Source organism: Cydia splendana, chromosome 18 (genome assembly GCF_910591565.1).
Source record: "Cydia splendana chromosome 18, ilCydSple1.2, whole genome shotgun sequence".
Taxonomy (NCBI): domain Eukaryota; kingdom Metazoa; phylum Arthropoda; class Insecta; order Lepidoptera; family Tortricidae; genus Cydia; species Cydia splendana.
In genome coordinates, this window is record NC_085977.1 from 2977139 (window position 1) to 2998103 (window position 20965).

The 20965-nt window shown below is 37.2% G+C and overlaps 1 protein-coding gene and 1 long non-coding RNA gene across 5 annotated transcripts in view; both read left to right on the top strand.

Moving 5' to 3' along the window:
• The window catches only part of LOC134799381 (uncharacterized), a 31107-nt gene extending 11577 nt beyond the window's left edge, over positions 1 to 19530 (top strand). The window contains exon 2 of the long non-coding RNA XR_010145389.1: positions 19347 to 19530. This is a non-coding gene — a long non-coding RNA (uncharacterized LOC134799381). The remainder of the gene's footprint in view (positions 1 to 19346) is intronic.
• Positions 1111 to 19300, top strand: LOC134799345 (uncharacterized). Of its 4 annotated transcripts, none has more exons than XM_063771750.1 (12): positions 1111 to 1406; positions 3275 to 3430; positions 3633 to 3844; positions 8635 to 8759; positions 10506 to 10592; positions 10865 to 10950; positions 11156 to 11285; positions 11945 to 12136; positions 12657 to 12725; positions 13170 to 13338; positions 13755 to 16764; positions 17326 to 19300. In XM_063771750.1, the coding sequence occupies exons 3-11, from the start codon at positions 3717 to 3719 to the stop codon at positions 13912 to 13914; spliced, it is 1146 nt and encodes a 381-aa protein (XP_063627820.1). In that variant the 5' UTR covers positions 1111 to 1406; positions 3275 to 3430; positions 3633 to 3716; the 3' UTR covers positions 13915 to 16764; positions 17326 to 19300. The 4 variants fall into 4 exon arrangements, with proteins under 4 accessions (XP_063627820.1, XP_063627823.1, XP_063627822.1 ...); XM_063771753.1 differs by having other exon boundaries at positions 8641 to 8759; XM_063771752.1 differs by having other exon boundaries at positions 3291 to 3430.
• Positions 19531 to 20965: the final 1435 nt, after the last annotated feature.

Genomic DNA, 20965 nt, shown 5'->3' on the forward strand with positions numbered 1-20965 from the left:
CATTTAGTTGATGGTAGGGTGGTAGATATTGTTTACATACTTACAGTTACGAATTTCCCTTGAATCCGAATGATATTGTTAATTCAGCACCATATATTACGATTAGGGATGATAAATACATTACAAAAATTTATCACAATAACTCATTTTACACAAAAACTCTCACACGGTTGCAGTTTAAGATGAATTATTTAGGTACATGTAAATTTTGAGTGAAAATCACCGAACGCCACTTTTACTTTTTAATTTTTCATTTTTTCTAGTTACGACTGCCAACATGGCAATGATAGTTCCATTCAGCCAAATAATTAAAAAAGTTTGTTGTTGAAATATCGTATTATTTAGCATTTTATTTAAATAATAACAAATAAATATCTACTTTATATCGTGTAATAATATTTTTTGGATGTAATAAATGTTTAGTGGCGAAATAACATTTTTTTTGCACCTTTCGAACTCTTTGGTGCCCACGTATAGATTTCGGTCAATGAGGTTGTCTATGTTGCTCTAAGAAATATGTTATGGATTGATGACGTCACTGTTTGGAACGTTTCTGATTGGCGTTTCAGTAAAAATGGCCGATTGGAGAATTTTGCACTTTTATTTTATTGAATATATTAATAATCCTTCAGTTTATACTGAGATTGGGCCATTTTTTAGAATCATATTAACATATATGTTTCGTTGAAACCATTATTTCCATGATTCTTTGTTACTTGCAACAGGCCTATTACTACCTACCAATACCCGCCAGGCTAAACCGGTTGTCAACTTTAGTTCCATTGGTACACAATGACGGCGCCACTAGTATAAACGTATAAACGGTTGGGGACATTTTTTTGTATGGAGTTACCGTTCTTCTCCTAGTGAGTATTATATTCTTTGGTCAAACTTCTATGAAATCGCTGCAGACTTTTCTCGGTCTGACTCTAGCAACCTATTTCAACATTTACCCCCTTATTCATAAACGCGCTACAAACCTCAATACGGGTGCTCTGACTTTCATTTTACTACTTGAAACACTGATCGATCGAGCGAAAAGGGCGCGAAATTATATCTAGATTTTTCTCTGTCAGTGTCAAACCTGGACGTCTAGACTTCCCCACCTCAGGTTTTAGTTCCCCCAGTTCCCCCTCCGCTCAGTCTCTCCTCTATTTTGGTGCTGAATTCGGAGGGGTGCACACTGTTATTTTATTCTTCGTTGCCGCATGTGCATTCAGAGAAAGAAAGAAGTTTAATTTACGATATTTTGGTGCTATTGTAGTAAAGTTGTGATATTTTAATATCAAATCATGGACAATTTTGAAGATGTGGAGTTTGAAGACCGGCGAGAAGTTGAACTAACTTTATTAACTCCAGCCTCTTCACGGGCTGCGAGCCCGATTGACCAGGAATTAATAAATCAGGTAATAATCTTTCTGTTTAAAGAATTTCATTGATACTTTTTTATAAACTCTGTCTTAAAAGTTTGTATTGATCATATTTTTAACAAAGCATTATATCCATCATGAAGGCCATTATGACCATATGGCAACAGGTAGCCAAAAGCTGGTTGTAAATTACTTTATTCACATATTGTTAATTATTACTATATTAGGGATTTGATATCTTATCTTTAGCTCAAAAATATAAGAATAATCACATGATAGGACAATAGGTAGGTACTTACCTATATACCTATTATTATTATATACAAATCATTTATTGTTTGAAAGAGAGTGATAGAAATGATGTTTATGTTTGAAATAATGAAAAGTAATGATGATGAAATATCAACTCATAAGACATCAAATAAAGTTCTAATTCATGAGAATGAAAACTTGATTTTGCTTTAACGCATTCACTGCCAGGGGGCGTGGCCTAGGAACAAACTTGTATGACGGTGAACGCACATGTGCGTTGGGGGCAGTGAATGTGTTAAGAAAGAATTGTGCAAAATGGTATAATTGGATTGGACACGGTTTCTAATAAAATACATATTTTTATTGTGTGCCCTAATAGACAGTGATAGGTGATTTGGTTGACACTAGGGGTGAATGACCTCAATTACTGTTTAACTAGTCTATTTATTTTTATAATTATATTTATTATCTGTCTAAACTTCCAGTTTTAAACAGTTTAATCAGTGCATATGGTGGTGGCCGGGTTGATTTGAAGTCTATTTTTCAATCTGGAGCTTGTTCAAATTCTGGCTTGTTCCTATTAGTTTCATATTTACCGTATTTACCACTTCCACTTTACAAAACATTGCAATGAAACCTGCATACATCTGCAAAGAAATTCAAAGGTGTATGTGTAGGTACCTACTCCCCAACCTGCTTTATCCCAGCGTGGCCAGCATGAGAACTATATCTAGCCTATATAGGAGGCCTGTGCCAAGCAATATATACAGGCTGAATTACTATTATTAGTTTAATCAGTATTAGACAGTATTAGTGTCATATTTACCATTTCTACTTGACATCCTGCGCTGTGGCAACCAAAATGCTGGTCATTTTAGAGGCGCAACCTGCTTTGCTCCAGCACAGTCAATTTCTTTCCTTATTTTTATTTTTAAAATAAATATATAATATATACATCAGTAATATATTCAGTTTGGAAACAATAGAAATTAAGCTTACTTATATAAGATAAGATAAGAATAGCCTTTATTGACCAAAAAATAAAATTCATTACATATTACATTTAAATTAATAAAATTCACATTTCATTTATATTAGTCTTAACATTTCTCTTAAGTAATTTTAATAAATATATTTTAAGTCATTTTACTATAAGCTTACTTACTTGGGGTATATTATGAAAACCCAGCATAAATGCAAACTATTTTTCACCACACCTTACACACACATTTTTTGACTTTTAAATGATGATTTTGAATGATAAATATTTAACAACATTCATTTTGAATCGATTTTGTTTGATATTTTACAGTTAGTATTTTCCTTGTGTTGGTGTGGTGAAAAATTCTGTTTCAATCGGTGGCAAAATTTGTTTAACCCTCGTGCCTTGAAACCCTCGTAACGCTCAAGATTCCATTTTTTGAACCACTCGTTACGCTCGTGCTTCAATTTTGGAATATTTCGCCTACTCGGGTATCAATATTAGTACGAGAGGTTAAACAACAACTTTGCCCCCTTGTAAAATAAATAACTATTGTTTTCTCTCGGTTATCCAATGATTGATGTACAGTCCGCTGCAGAGTTAGCAAACAAATTTTTATGCAGGGGTCAGTTATCTCTGGAGCTGTCCTTATTGGCGCGTATCTTTACAGGGACTTTATGATTCAGATCAAAGGAATCACCAAACTGGGGGAGATTTAACCTTCATTGATGATTCTATTAGTTCGATAATACCAATACAAAGGCTTAATAATGACGTAAAAATAATTAGAAAAATTGACCAAGGCGCTTTCGGAACAGTGTTTCAAGTAAGTTTAGAGTTTTTCTTATTTTTACAGGATTTTATTTAACTTGCTAAGTTCATATGTAACTAATATGTCAGTTGCCTTCAAACTTTGGAAACTATTTATTGCAAAATTTCTACAGAAAAGTATAAATGCATCTTACTATTTGATCGCCTTGTTCGTGTATAATGATTAATGTGTTTTCTGTTTCTATTTTGAATTCTAGGTACACCATCAAATAGATAAGCAATTGCATGCTTGAAAATGTATTGAGTTAAGTACAGAAGACAAAGAAAATAGAATCAAAATAATGCAAGAGGCCAAAACGCTAGCAGAACTCAAACATGAAAACCTGCTTCGTTACGGTGACTCCTGGATCAATAAATATTACCCCTTGAAAGATGTATCATGTGATGATACTCGTAATGATAATACTAGGTGAGTACTCTGAACTACATAGGTATATAAAAAAATACATTTAAATAAAAGGGGGGAAAACTCATTTATTGTAAAATAAGTGTTATAAAATGAATACAAAACTAAAATTAAGTACAACTAAAAACTAAAGCTAAAAACTAAAAATATTTATCAAAACTTTGCGCCCTTGGTAAGGTGCCCATCACGCAGGCAGCGTTCCCGCGCTGGATTGCTATGGCCAATCTTTGCGCGAGAAAGCTGCCCGCGCGAGGGTCACCTGTGGCCTGCCTTAGGCGTTTGCTGAGCTCCTTGTGGAGCCCCCGAGCCCCCCTACCCCACGGACCTAGAGTCTCGACGCCGAAGGCTACAAATTCGTAGTGTGCGCCGAAACAACTATATTTATTAACCTTGGAACGTTCTCGGACGTCAGCCGCCGCCCCGGCCTGTTTACTGGTGGCTGAAATGTAGGACGCCGCCAGCGTGTCTGCGCAGGTGGCGTCCCACACCAGCGCGCGGCCCAACCGCCAGGGGATCAACGACATCCCGTCGGGGCGCTTGCCGTCATCCCTTGCGATCTGGGGCTCCAGAGCCGCAGGGACGTCGGCGCTGACGAGCGCTCTCCTCAGGATGTCGTTAAGCGCGGCATGACGGGATAGGCGGCCGGCGCCCGAGGAGCAGGCGAGTCCGTGGTGGCCAAGGCGATTAACAGGGGCCCCACAAGAGGCGCAGCTATGGTCTACACATACATCGGCCCCGACCCGGAGTCCGATGGCAATTCTTAGTGTGTTTGGCTCTATGAATGTGCCGGTGTGGGGTGATGGGTAGGCGTGTAGCCATTGCCCAGACTCTGGTCTGGACACAGCTAAGAGCCTTGCGCGGTCCCTTCCCGACGAACTGTCAACTAGGGATTTCATGACGGCGGTGCAGGCCAAGTTGTCCCAGGCCCTTTGCCTCTCGGGTCTAGGTGGCACATCTCGCAGTTTGGCTAGCCAGGCATTCCTGGCCTCATCCAAGCACGCGATCTCGCAGTTTGTTGTTTTAAGGATTTTACCTGCGAGATCAGACGTGCTATGGATTGAGGACAAGAATGCCGGCAGAGCAACACTCGATATTTTGCGTGTTCCTAAACCGCCAAACCTAATGGGCAAAGAAGCCTGGGTCCAAGCTGGTTCGTTAAAACGGACATTCAAAATCGATTCCAGTTGTGACTTTAGGAGACTATCGATAGGTTGGACTAAATTAGCGACTTTCCAGATAGGGCAGCAACGGAGCAAGTACGTAAATTTGGGAACCAACGAACAAAACTTTAAAATAAATAAGGCTGAATGGCTACTAATTTTGATTAAGCGGTCTGAATTAACACGAAATTTAGAAATAGATTTGGCCAAAACAGACGGAATAGCTTCATCGAAAATGGGGGAACCGAGAAGGTGGAGATTATCTTTGGATAAGATTTTAATGTTTGGGGCTAAACTTGAAAAACTTTGAAGTACCTGGGGTGCTAAAGAAGGTTCTAAGTTTTCGGAAATGTACAATTCACATTTGTCGAAGTTAAGTTTCAGGCCGATCTCGCTAAATTTCTGTATAACTAGGGATAAGTCTGCCAGGACCGATTGTGAGTCTCCGCCGATGGTGCCGTCGTCCAGGTACCAAACATTCAGTTTGGACGTGAGACTATGGATAGCTGAATTGATGGCCAGACTGAATATGGCGGGGCCCAGAGGATCGCCCTGCTGGCAACCCACGCCAGAGAGAATTTCGTTACCCTTGTGAACTAATTTGGACGGACTATGATAACATTGGAGTAAAAGGTTATAAATTTCAGGTACATGAATTTTGATTACACTAAGTAGGGTATCTCTGTTGACAGAGTTGAAGGCGTTTTTGACATCTATTTTTAAGAGAACCTCACATGAGTCTGTTTGGACAAATGTGCGTACGGCATGGACTGCGGCCTCACAGCCCCCGCGAGTGCCGAAACCAACCTGCACAGGCTCGAAGAGTTTTTGTAGTTTAGCTCGAGTATGTCGCACGCACACTTTGGCTGCTAACCGCCGGAATGTGGAACCAACAGCAATTGGGCGCACGCCACCGTCCTTCTTTGAAAGGGCTATGAGGTTGGCTCCATAAATAACGGCATTCACGTCTTGGCAGACATCCCCTAGAAGCATAAGATTTATCAGTCTGGTAATACTATCAGTTAGCAACTCGCCAGATATTCCAGTGCAGTGACTAGTGAGGTCTAGTAGATGTTGGGCGGATATACCATCTAAGCCTGAAGCCGACCCTTTTGTGAAGGATGCAAGAGCCGACATTACATCTTCCGGTGAGGCGTGCAGACAAGCTGAAGGATCTGAGGGAGTGTCGGCAAAGATAGGGGTGGAAGGGCCTACAGGGTGCTTAGCCTGCAATGCAGCCACTGATTCTGGGGTGTCTGGTGCGAGTGTGTCATTTGAGAAAAGGAGCCGCGCCGCTCCTTTTAGGTCGCCGTCATGAACTTTGTCTTCCACTTTTTTGCATAAATCATAATTATTGTTACTTCGATCCCGGGGTGGTCGAGTGGTTGGAGGCAGGTTAGGCGCAAGAATATTATTTTTAATTTTCTGAGTGAGGCTAATTTTGTCGTTATTGTCAGAAACATATAAAATTTTAAACGAAAAGGTTAAAAGGTCACGCCAGGAATCTAAGTTATTGTCTTTCAAACAGTTGTTTATTGTGGCGGTTAGTGCTTCAGCCACTGCGGGCCTAGCACCACGCGGTATGCGCTTTATTAAGGGCGTTGACAGTTTAAGTTTGCCGAGAAGAGTTTGGAGTGGGATTTCTGGCTGAGGTGGTGATGTAGATGAGCAGTGGGTGTTTTGTGGACTCAGAGCGGGTGGGGCGGGGTACACGCGAACATGGTGAATGCGAGACTGATGTATGTGTAGGCCTTTTGTTGTTGAGAAAGTCTTTTTACATACGCAGCATTCCATTGGTTAGTGTTGGGCTGCTGTTAGTTCACAGATGATTAAAAGCTACAAAAAAATACTTAAAATACTTACTCTAAAAACAATAACTAACGTTAACTTTAGATCATTTCTTAAATATAAAATAATAATAAATTAGTAATAGAAATCACTTCAAAAGTCAAAACATGACACAATAGTAGACGTTGTCAGGGGGGCGCAGCCCCGGTGCGCGTTTCAACCTTCTTTCTTGAGATTTCAGCACGGCGGACGCTGCGTTGTTTGCACATTCAACGAAGGTACAATTTAGTAGGTGGAAGGTAGATACCTAAAGTATCTTCTTAGGTATCTATAATGCGTTGCCAAGGATTCGTTTGGATTTTATTCCGATTGCGAAGAAAATATTTATAACTTCAGAGGCTCGAATAGGAGGAGCTTTCTTTATATTATATCGAGGTAGATATGGGGGCTTCAGCACAAATCGTTGCAAAACTGGTGATATTTCCCATGATTTAAATAATAAAATAAAATTTTCCTAAAAAATTGCGACTTGACAGTCCATGTCAGTAGATATAGATAGATATTGTCATCTAGTAAAAGAGAATTTGAAATAGAGGAATATTGTCAAAGTAAATTATGTAGTCAGTAGGTGTATTAGGCTTGTGCCTGCTCGGTCACTACAGAGAGCGCTCCGCTCTCGGTCAATCGGTCAAACGAACTAGTTCGGTCTTTTAGTTCCTTTAGTTCAGTTCGGTCTTTGAGAGCTGGGAATGTATGAATCGATTTTACAGTAGATTTTTCCTAAATCTTTGGCAACTGAATTACGATTCAAGTTGTACGATACTATATGACGATTAAACATCAAAAAGCTAGACATAATAAAATAATATAAAAAATTCAGAAAAAATATTTGATTTTTCTTCATACTTTTCAGGTTTAGGACTGTTTGTCACTCTTTTATCTCGTTCGCACTCGTGCCAGAGTCATTGTGAACCATTTCGTTCAGTCTATTTTCTGTTTCACTCATGTCAAGCGCTCACCAATCCCACTGAACTAAAGGACCTAAAGACCGATTAAGAGCGTACAAAAAGATTTAGTTCCTTTCGGTCCTAGATGGGATTTCATTCTTAACAGTTCTTAGTTCATGACCGACACAAGCCTAACATTTACTGTCATCTTTCGACACAAATGATTAAAACTTTTAGAACGCCATTTGACTTTCTAACGATGGCGCCCTACCTTTGGCGTACTCTCGAGTAGATGGCGATACTTTTTGACATTTAACAAATTTAACACATATCAGTGAAGGAATAAGGATCGAAAGTCAAATGGCGTTATAATTTTTTTAATAATTTGTGTCGAAAGATGGCAGTAAATGTACTGACTACATAATTTACTTTGACAATATTCCTCTAGTCTAAATTCTCGTTGATTCAGACAAAGTTCTGCATACTGTGCTAGTAATATATAATATACATTTTTAAAAACTTAAAACTATGTTAGCACCGAAACGTAAGTGTTGAGAGACTGCCACGACGGTCAGGAGACTGGCGGCTGGCGACTGTCGCGCACTCTGTGTAGCGTCAGCTGTCGCGCACTCTGCGTAGCGTCACGGCGCGGCGCAGCATGGAATTGGTCCACATGCGCGAAATACATATAGGCGCTCACTTATCTCTGGCGGTTGATAAAGAAGTGTAGCCGAGTGGGACTAAAACTTATTTATATATTTATTACAAATCAGCCTCATGCAGCCAAACCTTCAATGACCATAATGAATTCCTAACTACCTCAGTTAAACTTAAACTCCATTTTCATGTTTTTTTGCTAATTATATATATGATAATTTTTAATCTCTATTTATTTTAGTTCGAGGCCATCACTGCTGTGCATATTAACAGAATTATGTGACACTAACCTTACTCAACTTATTGATGGCGATTTGCACCTACAGCCTTCTAGAGCAAGGGGTATTTTTTGGAAGATAGCGGAAGGTATGACATGAGGACATGACTGGTACTGGTACTGGTATTCCAAAGTTAGTTTATAAAATATAAAATAAATTAAATATTTGGGGACTATCTTACACAGATCGACCAAGCCCCAAACTAAGCAAAGCTAAATTATGCGACGATATACATACTTATATAGACAAATACATAGATAACATCCATAACTCAGGTCAGGAACAAATATTTGTAATAAAATTAAACACACAAATAAATGCCCTTACCGAGATTCGAACCCGGGACCTCCTGCTTCGTAGGCAGGGTCACTACCGACTAGGCTAGAAGGCCGTTGATTATGTTGGCATATTGTTTTTATCCATTTCATTTTATAGCTAAACACATATAAAATCATCATTCTCTTGCCTTGTCTCATTCACTTGGGGTCGGCGCAGCATGTCTTTCTCTTCCATACCTCTCTGTCTCCCGTCATCTCATCATTCACTTGCGTTTGTTTCATATCATCTCTCACACAGTTTTCCTTTCCTCGTACCTACTTCCCTCCACATACATTCGTAATACCTAGGCGATTACTTTCAGGCTTCCTCTTATATACTCATTCCTTATCCTATCCATTCTCGTCACGCCACACATCCATCTTAACATTCTCATCTCCGCTACATGCAATCTCTTTTCATTAGGGAATGCAATAACCGGCCAAACTTCATAACCGGTTTCGGTTACGGTTATGCCCGAAAAATAACCGAATATCGGTTATAATCGGTTACGGTTATTTTCTACGAAAAATTATAAATTTACAATGAAGTAATTAAAAAATACAAAAATCTTTGTTTTAGTACCTAGTATTAGGGAATGTGAGAAAAGTCTTCGTTTTTTAATAAAACACACCAAATACAGTAGAAGTAAAATATGACCGTGGACGTGATACAATATTCAATAAAAATATTTCATAACTAAGGGATGTAAATTTGGTATATTTTTGTTATTAAAGTCCACGAACGACAAAAATTAGTCACAGGCGTTACAGCCAAAAATGGCAGGATTTTGTAGTCATTAGATGATAAAAACATACAATTTAAGTCATAAATAAATAACCGAAAATAATCGTTACCGGTTATTCGAGTTTCCAATATTCGGTTATGAAATTTTGTCAAAATATTCGGTTATAACCGAATATTTCGGTTACGGTTATAACCGATTTGCATTCCCTACTTTTCATCCGTCATCTTTAGGGCCCAACACTCTGATCCATACATGACGACAGGTCTTATGATTGATTTATAAATTTTACCCTTCAACCGAAGAGGCATTCGGGCGTCGCAAATGGTTCCCGTGACCTGTCGCCATTTCATTTATCCTGTGCTATTATCCGGTTTTTCACGTCACGGTCAATATCGCCATCGCACTGTACGAGATAATCAAAATTTAGTTTGTGTGTGTTTTTATTTTTGGTAAAAACTACGAATAACAAAGTGTTAGGAAATTGCTTATTTCTTTTGATCTGTACAATTTCAATATACCTACATTAGAAATTATGCGGTTAAGTTTAATTTGTAGGTACTTACTAATTTTATGTACAGTGAAGTGTAAAAATATGGGTACACAAATCATCTCAAAAATATGTCCCATAGCTCTTAAGTCAGCGAATTAAGAACTATGGGACATATTTTTGAGTAAGTTGTCTACACCCATATTTTTACAGTTGACTACCATCTAATTGATGCATTAAATATGTTAACATTGCAATTTAACCAATCAATTATAATTTTCCAGGCCTGGCTTATTTGCATGCCAGAGGCTTCATACACGGAGATCTAAGGTCGGACAATATTCTTATCAAGAAAAAGGATTTAAACAAAAGTACGTAACATACGCATATTACCTTCAAACTGTTAGTGACAAATAGTTTTTAATCTGTTTAGACGACAACGGTTTCACTCACTTGAATTTTTAGTCGCTATTGGCGTCATGTTTCGGGCCCTTCGGGGGTCCTTCCTCACGAAGTGCAGCCGCCACGAGCACTGGAGCCTGAGGAAGGACCCCCGAAGGGCCCGAAACATGTCAAAATAGTTTTTAGTAGCAAAATGTAGCTAAGTAAATTAACTGTTTATATTATTTTATTTATATTACAGAAGGTGATTGCGGAGTCTGTTTTCAAGGGTGCTACAGCTCTTTCCAGTTGCCCTGTAGACACATTTGTTGTTCCCATTGTGTTAAGGTATGTTTGCACTACTTAGCACTTTCAACTTTATTAATTTAAAAAACCCTTGGTACGACTACTCTCGCTCGCAGCGGGTATGCAAAATTAATATTTAATTTATTGACAGTAAGTTTAATTTCCAACAGCTCATAATGATTGATGTCAGCTAAAGGGTTAACTTATTTATTATGGACATAGTCATATTGTTTAATTTTGCTTCTAGGTGATTTCAATTGAAACTAAGGAGTGTGTCATATGCCAAGTCAAGATCCCGTTTGGTTATTTTGATAATCCAGTAGCAAGTCTTGAGAAAGAAAACGATGTGTACCAATGGAAATTTGCAGGAAAAAAGGGTACGTATACACAATATACACATAGTATTTCAGTTTTGATATCGGGTGTTTATAAGAATGGAACAAATGAATTTATTTAAAACACACAGATACATTGTATAGTAATAATTGCAAAAAAAGTAGTGAAATAATGAATGTGATTTGAGTAAAAGATTTTTAAGCTAAATCGCTTGAAAAAACTTTTTTTCAATCGATCAGTTGGTATCAGTACTATTCAGTATTTTTATATGACATCTTATTGTGTTCATGAGCTCAACCCAAGAATCGAGACTTATACAAAACTTGAGGATAACATAAAATATATAAACGTCGTGGCCAGATCTTAGAATTGATCATTTAATGACATGGCAATCATTTCATGAAATTATTGGTAGGCTACATTATGAACTGACCAAACCATATCATAAAATTATCAAAATCTTTCAAAATGTAAGGTGGTGGTACTAGTGCTCGACATGCTAATGCCCAATAGATGACACCCTGCTGTCACCTCTATTGACAATGACTTAAGTTTCAAGATGTCATCTACTGGGACCGCGTCGAGCACCAGTACCACCACCTTATGTTCCGGGCACTGGAGACTTGGTCACTCATTTGAATTTGACATCCTTCCTTTTAGCCTATTTATTGTCTTATTTTGTTAAATAATTATTCCCCAGGATGGTATCCATACGATTACCAACATAACGTCGCTTTAGAAAACGCATTTAACGCTGGATGTCTAGAATGCAGCGTAAGAATTCAACACACCATGTACCGAATAAATTTTCCATACATGGTACAAATGCAGGAGACTGATAGAACTAAGACTCGTAAAATTAGGAGGGAACCACCTTCATTGATAGTCAAAGGTATCTATTTTGTATTTATTTATTACTAGCGATCCGCCCCGGCTTCGCACGGGTTAACAAATGATACACCTAAACCTTCCTCAAGAACCACTCTATGGATAGGTGAAAACCGCATGAAAATCCGTTCAGTAGTTTTTGAGTTTATCGTGAACAAACATACAAAACAAACACAAACAGACAGACGCGGCGGGGGACATTGTTTTATAAGGTGTAGTGATGTCATGCTTTCATCATAGAGTTCATAAAAGTAAAGGTAAAAAAGCTTTTCATTATGACGTAACAGGTTTGAATCGCTCATAATTACGATGAAAATGATGACAGTTTTACTTAATTATTAACGCTTGGAGACCTCGCACATCTCTAATCGCTCAAAAGTACCATGAACACAATTTTATTAAATTATTGACGCTTGGAGACCTTGTGCATCTCTAAATTTTCTGTTTATTATTTTGATGATTAAGAGAATCTTATTGTCGTAAAGACGGAAGCCTAAATTCATTTTATAAACGATTATTTACAGATGATGATACAGATGACGTCAAGATCGGAGATTTTGGACTTACTAAGTTGACATCGGAAATGTTTACGGGTAAATATTGTCGAGTCTGTTTATTACAAAATATATCCTTTCGTATCGTTTGTTTTCTTTTCAAACAATGAAGTAGGTACTGCCCATAGGAAATAGTATAGTATGAAAAACTCATTTGTTCTTGCAAAGGAAAGGTACTTTACGGTTTAAAAACAAACAGACTATAATAGTCTGGAGGTAGATACTTCTTCCACTACGCCGATTCGGTGCCTGTGTAAGATTTTCATATTTCATCAGATTATGTTAACATTTTCAGTTTCAATTTTCATTACTATTAACATAAAACCAATTTTAATTTTTATGTAAATAATGAGGTTTATACAAAGATATCATTCATGAAAGATTTTTTTTAAGCTATGTTTTCTCATATTGTCTTAAATAACTTCAAAATTATTTATTATGTTAGTAAAAATGTTTTTGATTTCGCTTTTACTTTGGTTTTAGGTTATACTCAAAAGGATGACATCTACCGTCTCGGCGTGATTTTGCTGGATATGTTCATGTATTCTATACTTGACAAGAATCTATGCAGTGGATGGAATATGCGGCTAAAGACGGATACTGTTCTACGGAACAAGGACCCGAAAAACATGGGCTTAATATATTTATTAAGGTACGTAATCAATGCGCAAAAAACATTTTCTAGAAAATGTTCTACCTTGGGATGTATGCATAACAAATGACATACATACTTCCTTAGTTAACTGAAATCAAATCATATCCAAACTTGATCACAAATCAATAAACCTGACAGCAGTTAAAAAAAAAAGAACTTTTCAGGCGTGTTAATGTAAAAATAACATTGAGAAATTTAATGGTGGAGCTACGTAAATAAGAGAAATTTTAAGTCGTAAATCTGATTAAATACACGCCTGGAGTTGTTAGTTTACCTTTTCCAAATCTGGATAGGAGATAACCTCTGGAGCCTCAGAGGTCAAAAATTGACCGTGAGGTTTTAAATTTAGAATTGAATTTAACAGCGTTTAATCCTGATTTTAATTTATTAATTATAATTTATATATATTTCAGCCTTCTTCTGAAAGACGATCCTAACGACCGTCCCACCTGCGCCGAACTCCTGGGTCCAGTTAAAAGGGCGTTTGAGCAGAAGCTAAGATTGAGGAAACGTCAAGCCGAACAATTACAGGATGACAATACGAAACGAATGCGTGAAACCCAACTTCGATAAGTTTCATAACATTGTTTTTAGTATTTCCATATTATCATCATTTTATAATTAGGACTAAATTCTTCCCCATACGTTTTGATAGATTGTTAGTATATTTAATTATTGAAACCTATTTCATCGAGTGAAAATGACAACACTATTTTTAGTATCGTTGCAGACTTTCAGAAAAGGAGTCTAACTGTATTTATTCTGAACAGTGTGTTCATTGTTTTTCTTGTATCACTTCTTCTGTCAATTCTGACATGCTCTACATTTCGTTATTGACTTAGGTCAGTTGCACTTGCATTAGGTAAATACTTCCGACCAACTTTGGTTCCGATTGAGCCCAAAGGCCATACCCTCCACGTTGTTTTCTCCATTGCCACATATTCCTTCGATGTTGATCACCGGTAATAACCATCTGAAGACCGAAGATTTGAGACAACCCCACCAGACAAGACCTTTTCTCTACATGTAACTGAGAATGTGATTTAATCAGGCCTAGCCCCTCAACTTCTACGAACTGTTACTTCGCTTGGGTCGGCCTAATCAACACTCACCGCCCTTATTCTGATCACCCGCTCAAAATGATGAAAGCGACTGGAAGGAATTTTAAATATTAATATGAGGCGGACATTACGAAAAGAATTAAGATATACAAAATACACTCTTGGATCTCCTTGTGTTGCAATTGTGTCATGCTCAGCGGTAACGAAGAAGGAAATGTATACAGTTCTAGACACGCGTGTATAGCTCACTTACGAGTTTTGTCAACTTATACAGCGGCAATCAAGAAGAAATCGTATGCATCTGATTAATATTACACCAAATCAAAACAGAAAGGACGGCGACACAAACCACCATAGACCAATGTTCCCGTAACGCTAAAGACCGCTGTATCAAGTGGAGACGCATTGTGAGGGCTGCATTGTCCACAATATATACGTCTCGTCATACAACCACGACCATTCTGCCAAGAGCGAACGACTGAGGAGGAGGAAAACGGAAAATGTCAGAATACTTGATTTATGTGAATAATATTTAAAAAAAATACGAAAGAAGACTGATACAATACAATCGCAATAGCCCATCATTAAGACCAGTTGCAAAATATGATCATTTATTGAAAGAGAAATTCCATAACATGCAAGCGTTCAGTAAATCAAATTTGGCCTTGCTTACACTCATATCTACCTGATTTGGAGTGGCATAACTACGGCTGATGTACGAGACCAGATGAAGAGCTTTTATGTAATAAAACAGAAAATGTATGCCACAATACATCTAATATCTATTTATCTCGTGACAACACGATGCAGAAGGCAATACGACTAAAGGACCCAACTAAGGTACTAGTCCATAGATTTTTTGTATTTTACTCATTCCAAGGCAGACGCAGAAATTGCCAGCTTTGGCATTGTTGGAGGCATTGGTATGAAACTAGTGCAGCAGCACTAAAAGGTATTTTTGAATACTGATCGGATGCGGAGTGATCAGATACATGAGTAACTGTGTGAGATATTACAAAAACTGGAGAAGTTGGAAAGGATGTAATTCTAATTTATCATTTTATCAAAAGCGTCGTATCTCACACACTAAACTCGAATGCAAGGGCGGAGATGAGACTTTGAAACCTACAGTTAGTAGCAGAGAAAAGTAAACTCACCTGCATAGAAGCTTCTATACAGGGGCGCATATATTTCTTTTGCTAACTGTATGACGATAAGAACGAGATTTATTAAGAAGATAAACTGAATTATTGTCCAGATTTGAGGTTTGAATGTCGATCGGACTTAGGTACTCTGAAAGTCTGCGTTTTGTTTCATGGTTCTGTTGCTACAGGCTGCCTATTTTTTTCAGCGTTTTGAATTCTGTATTATACGGACATCGGTTCAGTCTAGTCTTTATATTTGCGGCTTTAACGACTGCCTCTGTCAAGTTGCAAGTGACGCAAGATAGCCTCCTTCGTCTTTTTCTCAATGTACCAAAAGTAGTTTATCTCACCCTACGGTCTTATGATAAGATGTGATAGTGGTACTGACGTGACTTTCATGTAAATGTCACTAATTGTTAGAAGATTTTTTACACCTCCGAAATGGAGTTATATTAGATGATCTTTACAATCATCATCACAATCAAAAATTTCTAGTCATAGTAGTAATTTATAGTTGTTTTACGCCTCCAAAAATGAAACTATGGCGAAAAGCTTTGTTACGCTTGGAGACCCTATACATCTCCAACAAGTATATTAGTATTTATTATTTGTTACAATTGCTGTAAATATTTGTTAAAGTTGGGTTAGCTCGTGGCAGAAAGCGGTGACAATTTAGATACGAATGGAACAAAAAAAGAAAGCCCTAAATAGATACTTGGCTGCGCTCTTTAGAGAAAATAAGACTGATACTTTTTCATTAACTAGGTACTTTATGTCTTAAGTCAAACTAGATTATTGACTTATTTTTCAGCTTTTAATATAAAGACAAGAACGCTCTTTTCCATCAGATCACTTTAAATCATCATCATCATCAATTGTCTGGTGACTAGCTGACTGAAAAATATGTTTATGCAAAATTACAGCTTAATCAAATACCGGGAAATAGGTTGAACAACTTGACTTGTGTCTGGTCTTTTATGATTTAAATACAGATAGAGATGAGGCTATTATTGGGGAAGACATTGAAATAGTCAGAATAATGTAGATATTTTATTTAATGATTTTGTTTTCTTTTTTGTTTCAGACACTGCGGATGAAGCTACTAATATCGTGTTAAGGCCATCGACGTCATCTACCCCAGGAAGCTTCTGCGGCTAAGTGGATCCTGACGCGAGCTGCTGCGAGCTGCGACTGCATTGGCTTGGCGGGATAAAGTGGTATTTTATTTTTATTAAAGCGTTGTATTGACGCTATCGTTCTTCTTGTTTTAGTGCTTGATTATGTGCGTTTTTATTTTTCTTATTTCCATGACCAATTTGGAAAACTGATTTGCCCCAAATTGATAAAAAATCCTGCAAAGAGTACAAGCAGATACAAATGGTGTTTTTGGTATCTACTCTTACCCCACAGAATAGCAGCTTATACCTTTGGGCGTAATTAACCCCATGGTTGGAATCGATGCATTATATTATACGATTGTTTTTTTTTTATTATATTTCTATACCTCACGCGGTGAATGATGGTCCCTATGACAGTTCATTTTATAAGGAGTAGCTGTCACGTGAAATGTTTGTAGACATATTTAAGTATTAAAAGTATGGTAAAACTATACCAAAAGAGACTAGAAAGAACTGTCATTCGACGCGAGAGGTATAATAAAATCGGAAAACATTGAAACTACATGACATAGTATGCGCTTGCGCCTTAGACCTTAGTGGTCAACGGTAAAAAGTCTCCTATGAAAAAATATTTTTTTGACAATAATTTATTTGTTCTAGGCAGGGGAAACGAGAAATTTTGCTGGTGTCTTAACATTCCTTACCCTGCTGTCAGGAATATCGTGATTAATATGAAGAAATTTCTGGATCGAAATCAAAATTTATTCCCAATTGCCCTTTCCCAAGTCATTCAATCATAATATGCTGCCCTCATATCTCATAAATCATAGAACGGAAACTGGAAGGAAGAAAGGGAAGCCAAGAAGGGCATACATGGAACAAGTGAAGATAAGTAAACGTCGTGTTATCAGCTGTCAAGGAAAAGGCTAAAGTAATAAATACACGCAGACTGCTTGGTTTGATTAACCCCATCATTAATGAGGATACCAATCTAATAATTCCCTGTGATCTTGACCAGATGTTGCTCCGTCATATTTAGAAAGTCCACAAAAAACCTCAATGCCTAGTTACCATTGGTCCTTCGAACAACTTAACCCACTGCAACTAAAGTACCTCAACTGTTGAGGTCATAATATCATGTTTCCCTCTTGCTTGGTCCTAGCAAGTGTTCAACAAGTCTCTGCCCCAATATTACAGGCTTCTATGTTTCTTTTTTATCGAACTGAAATTTGAACATTGCTATAGTGACATTAAGTCGAATTTCGACTATCTTGAAAATGTAACATAGAACCCTGTAATATTGAGCCAGCGAAGTGCCTTCACGGGATTCAGAAATTCTCCAACTTGTTACAAAGACTAATCGACTGATAACAATAGTAAAGTTTGATTCCATGTTTGTTTAGTAACTATAGGATGATGGTAGGTAGGTACATTCTGTATAAATTGTTTTTTGTAGTTAGTCTAATTCTTATTTCCCAAAACAATTTCTTTTCTTTTAACAATTCCTGTTCTTTTAACATGTGTTGCAAGAGTCACTGTGAGTGTTGTGTGTGAGTGTGTGTGTGTGTGTGTGTGAGTCATGTGTTGTAAGTACGTACGTTGTTAATTTTAAATTCGATATATAGGTAGTAATGTGTAATGTTTACATTCTGTATAAATTGTTTTTTGTAGTTAGTCTAATTCTTATTTCCCAAAACAATTTCTTTTCTTTTAACAATTCCTGTTCTTTTAACATGTGTTGCAAGAATCACTGTGAGTGTTGTGTGTGAGTGTGTGTGTGTGTGTGAGTCATGTGTTGTAAGTACGTACGTTGTTAATTTTAAATTCGATATATAGGTAGTAATGTGTAATGTTTACATTCTGTATACATTTTTTTTTGTAGTTAGTCTAATTCTTATTTCCCAAAACAATTTCTTTTCTTTAAACCATTCCTGTTCTTTTAACATGTGTTGCAAGAGTCACTGTGAGTGTTGTGTGTGAGTGTGTGTGTGTGTGAGTCATGTGTTGTAAGTACGTACGTTGTTAATTTTAAATTCGATATATAGGTAGTAATGTGTAATGACTATTCGATTTGATCTATCGTTAATTTTATTGTGCTTAGTACTTACTTTATGAATCGTATTTTTAATTTAGCTAATGTATTAACCCATATTAATTACTTTCATTTCAAGCTGGTTAATCTACTTTAGCTAGTGAGTTAAATACGTTTTGGGCAAAAACTTCATTTTTGGTACAAGCTTTTATCGCTGACTGTACTTTTCTTACGACAGACAACTAATAATAAAATAAAAATAAAAATCGTTTATTGCAGACCATCAAAGTCCATAGGAGTGTTAGTAACATTCATCTAAATTGCCTAAAGGTTAGTGTACACAAAGAAAAGAAAATAATAATACTCATCGAGATAATTCTAAAAACCCCTAACACAATTAGGTTGCGTTGTTTCATCACAGAGTTCCTATGGCCACCTCCTGTCTCTATCGTCAGATCAGTTCGACAGTACCATATTATTGTATTGTCATCAGAACTACATACAGCTGCCAATTTTCATGACGCTACGATCCTTGGAAGATGGTAAATTAGTTACCTTAGATTCCATTACATAGTTAGTTACATACAGTTCGACCTAAAGCTTGTTAAAATATGATTTATTTTGCAGTTTCTCAGCGCTTTTCCTCTAGAAAAGCGCTGGTAGACTCAGACATGTAAAATTGGTTTGTATTAGTTTTAAGTTGAAATGTTATAAAAGATGACCTTCTGCAGAGTTTCTTGCGGCGTTTCTTCTCTTAGCAATGGGTCCTTTCCGAAGCGCTGGTAGATTTAAAACGACATGTAAAATTATGAATAAATAAAGAATGAAACTAACGTCGTGGAAATTTATTATCCGTATCCTTGATATTTGACATTTCAGGATTACCTACAAACGTAATAAAAATTAACATTTAAACACTAAAAAGTTAAAAACATAGTAATTATCTAATTATTATACATTTAAAGAAAACCCTACGCAATGAAACGGATGGAAATCTTTACAAAACCTTGAAATAAATTCAACACTCAACACTGGGACCCTAGAAATATTATCTTATTTGTTTCAATGACTGGTTCCAGAAAGCCATTAGCTGCATCGATGCTAATGACCCTATCCTTGGAAAGAATGGGTAAAGCGGTAGATGGGATTACATATCTTTGTTATAACCATAACGAATGTTTGATATGATATGATGTCTTCGTATAGATACGTACCTACGTCGCAGACACAGACAGAAAGGAAGGGCTTTACTCCTCTGCCCTACCGACCTTCTGTAGGTAAGTAAAGTACCTATGTGTAGGTACAAACGCAAGAGTCAAAAACGACGTCTTCTCTACATTCAACATTGACCTTAAAAAATTGTCCTCATCTATATCTTCCATTGTCATCTTCCTAGCGTTGCCCCGTCATTTTGTAACGGCTCTTTTGGGGAGCCGCTAAGTAACCTAATCCAAAGAATTAGCACAGGCAATATTGCATAAATGCGACTTACCATGCACTGGCCCCCTTATTGGGATTTAGTTTTGTCCGGTTTCTCACGATTTTTTCCTTCACCGCATAAAGGCTGGTACGATTCCTCGAATCTACGAAACTCGGTTTAAGATCCGATTTGCGAACGTAAGTATTATACTTACTGGGAATTAAAAAGAAACAAATTCATTGAAAATTCGTGACCGCTTGGCCGCCTCTATCTCCCAATTCATCTAAAATCTATGACATATAAATTGCATAATTATCCAAAGGCGCCGGCTTGGAGACTCCGTTAGATCTCGTAAAGTGTAAAGTCTAGATCGTATCTGGTCTGTCAGGCAATTACGACCGATTAATCTTTGTTAAATTGCATGACAACATGTGTTTTATTATGACAGGGAATTCTACTTTCAAAGGGATACAGTGTTTATAGAAACATACGAAGATTAAGCAGATTAACCCAGCACATGTCAGGTGTGCGTTCAAATCAAAGTAACACCAGGTAACTTATTACCATTCACTAAACTAAACTAAAACAAATCAGCTAAACTGAAAACAAAAGAAAGTAGCGAAAGAACCCCTCAGTGCCAAAGTCTGACTTACACTTGAACGGCTCATTAAAAACCTAAGCCATTATTAATAAATGTAGGTGCCGACAAACTGCCCACCATTTCAAAACTGTTGGAGCGCGTCAAAACCTTTAAATCATGCATTAATTACCGTCTCATTAGCGAACTGTTACTCTTACCTTCTGTTAGGTTGTGTTCACATTGAACGCGGAACCTTCACGCCACTCCG

Excerpts from the sequence above, each read along its gene's own strand:
- LOC134799345 (XM_063771750.1), top strand. The coding sequence starts at position 3,717 with ATGCAAGAGGCCAAAACGCTAGCAGAACTCAAACATGAAAACCTGCTT. Across the intron at positions 3,845-8,634 it reads ACTCGTAATGATAATACTAG|TTCGAGGCCATCACTGCTGT; the intron begins GTGAGTACTCTG and ends TATTTATTTTAG. Across the intron at positions 10,593-10,864 it reads GAAAAAGGATTTAAACAAAA|AAGGTGATTGCGGAGTCTGT; the intron begins GTACGTAACATA and ends TTTATATTACAG.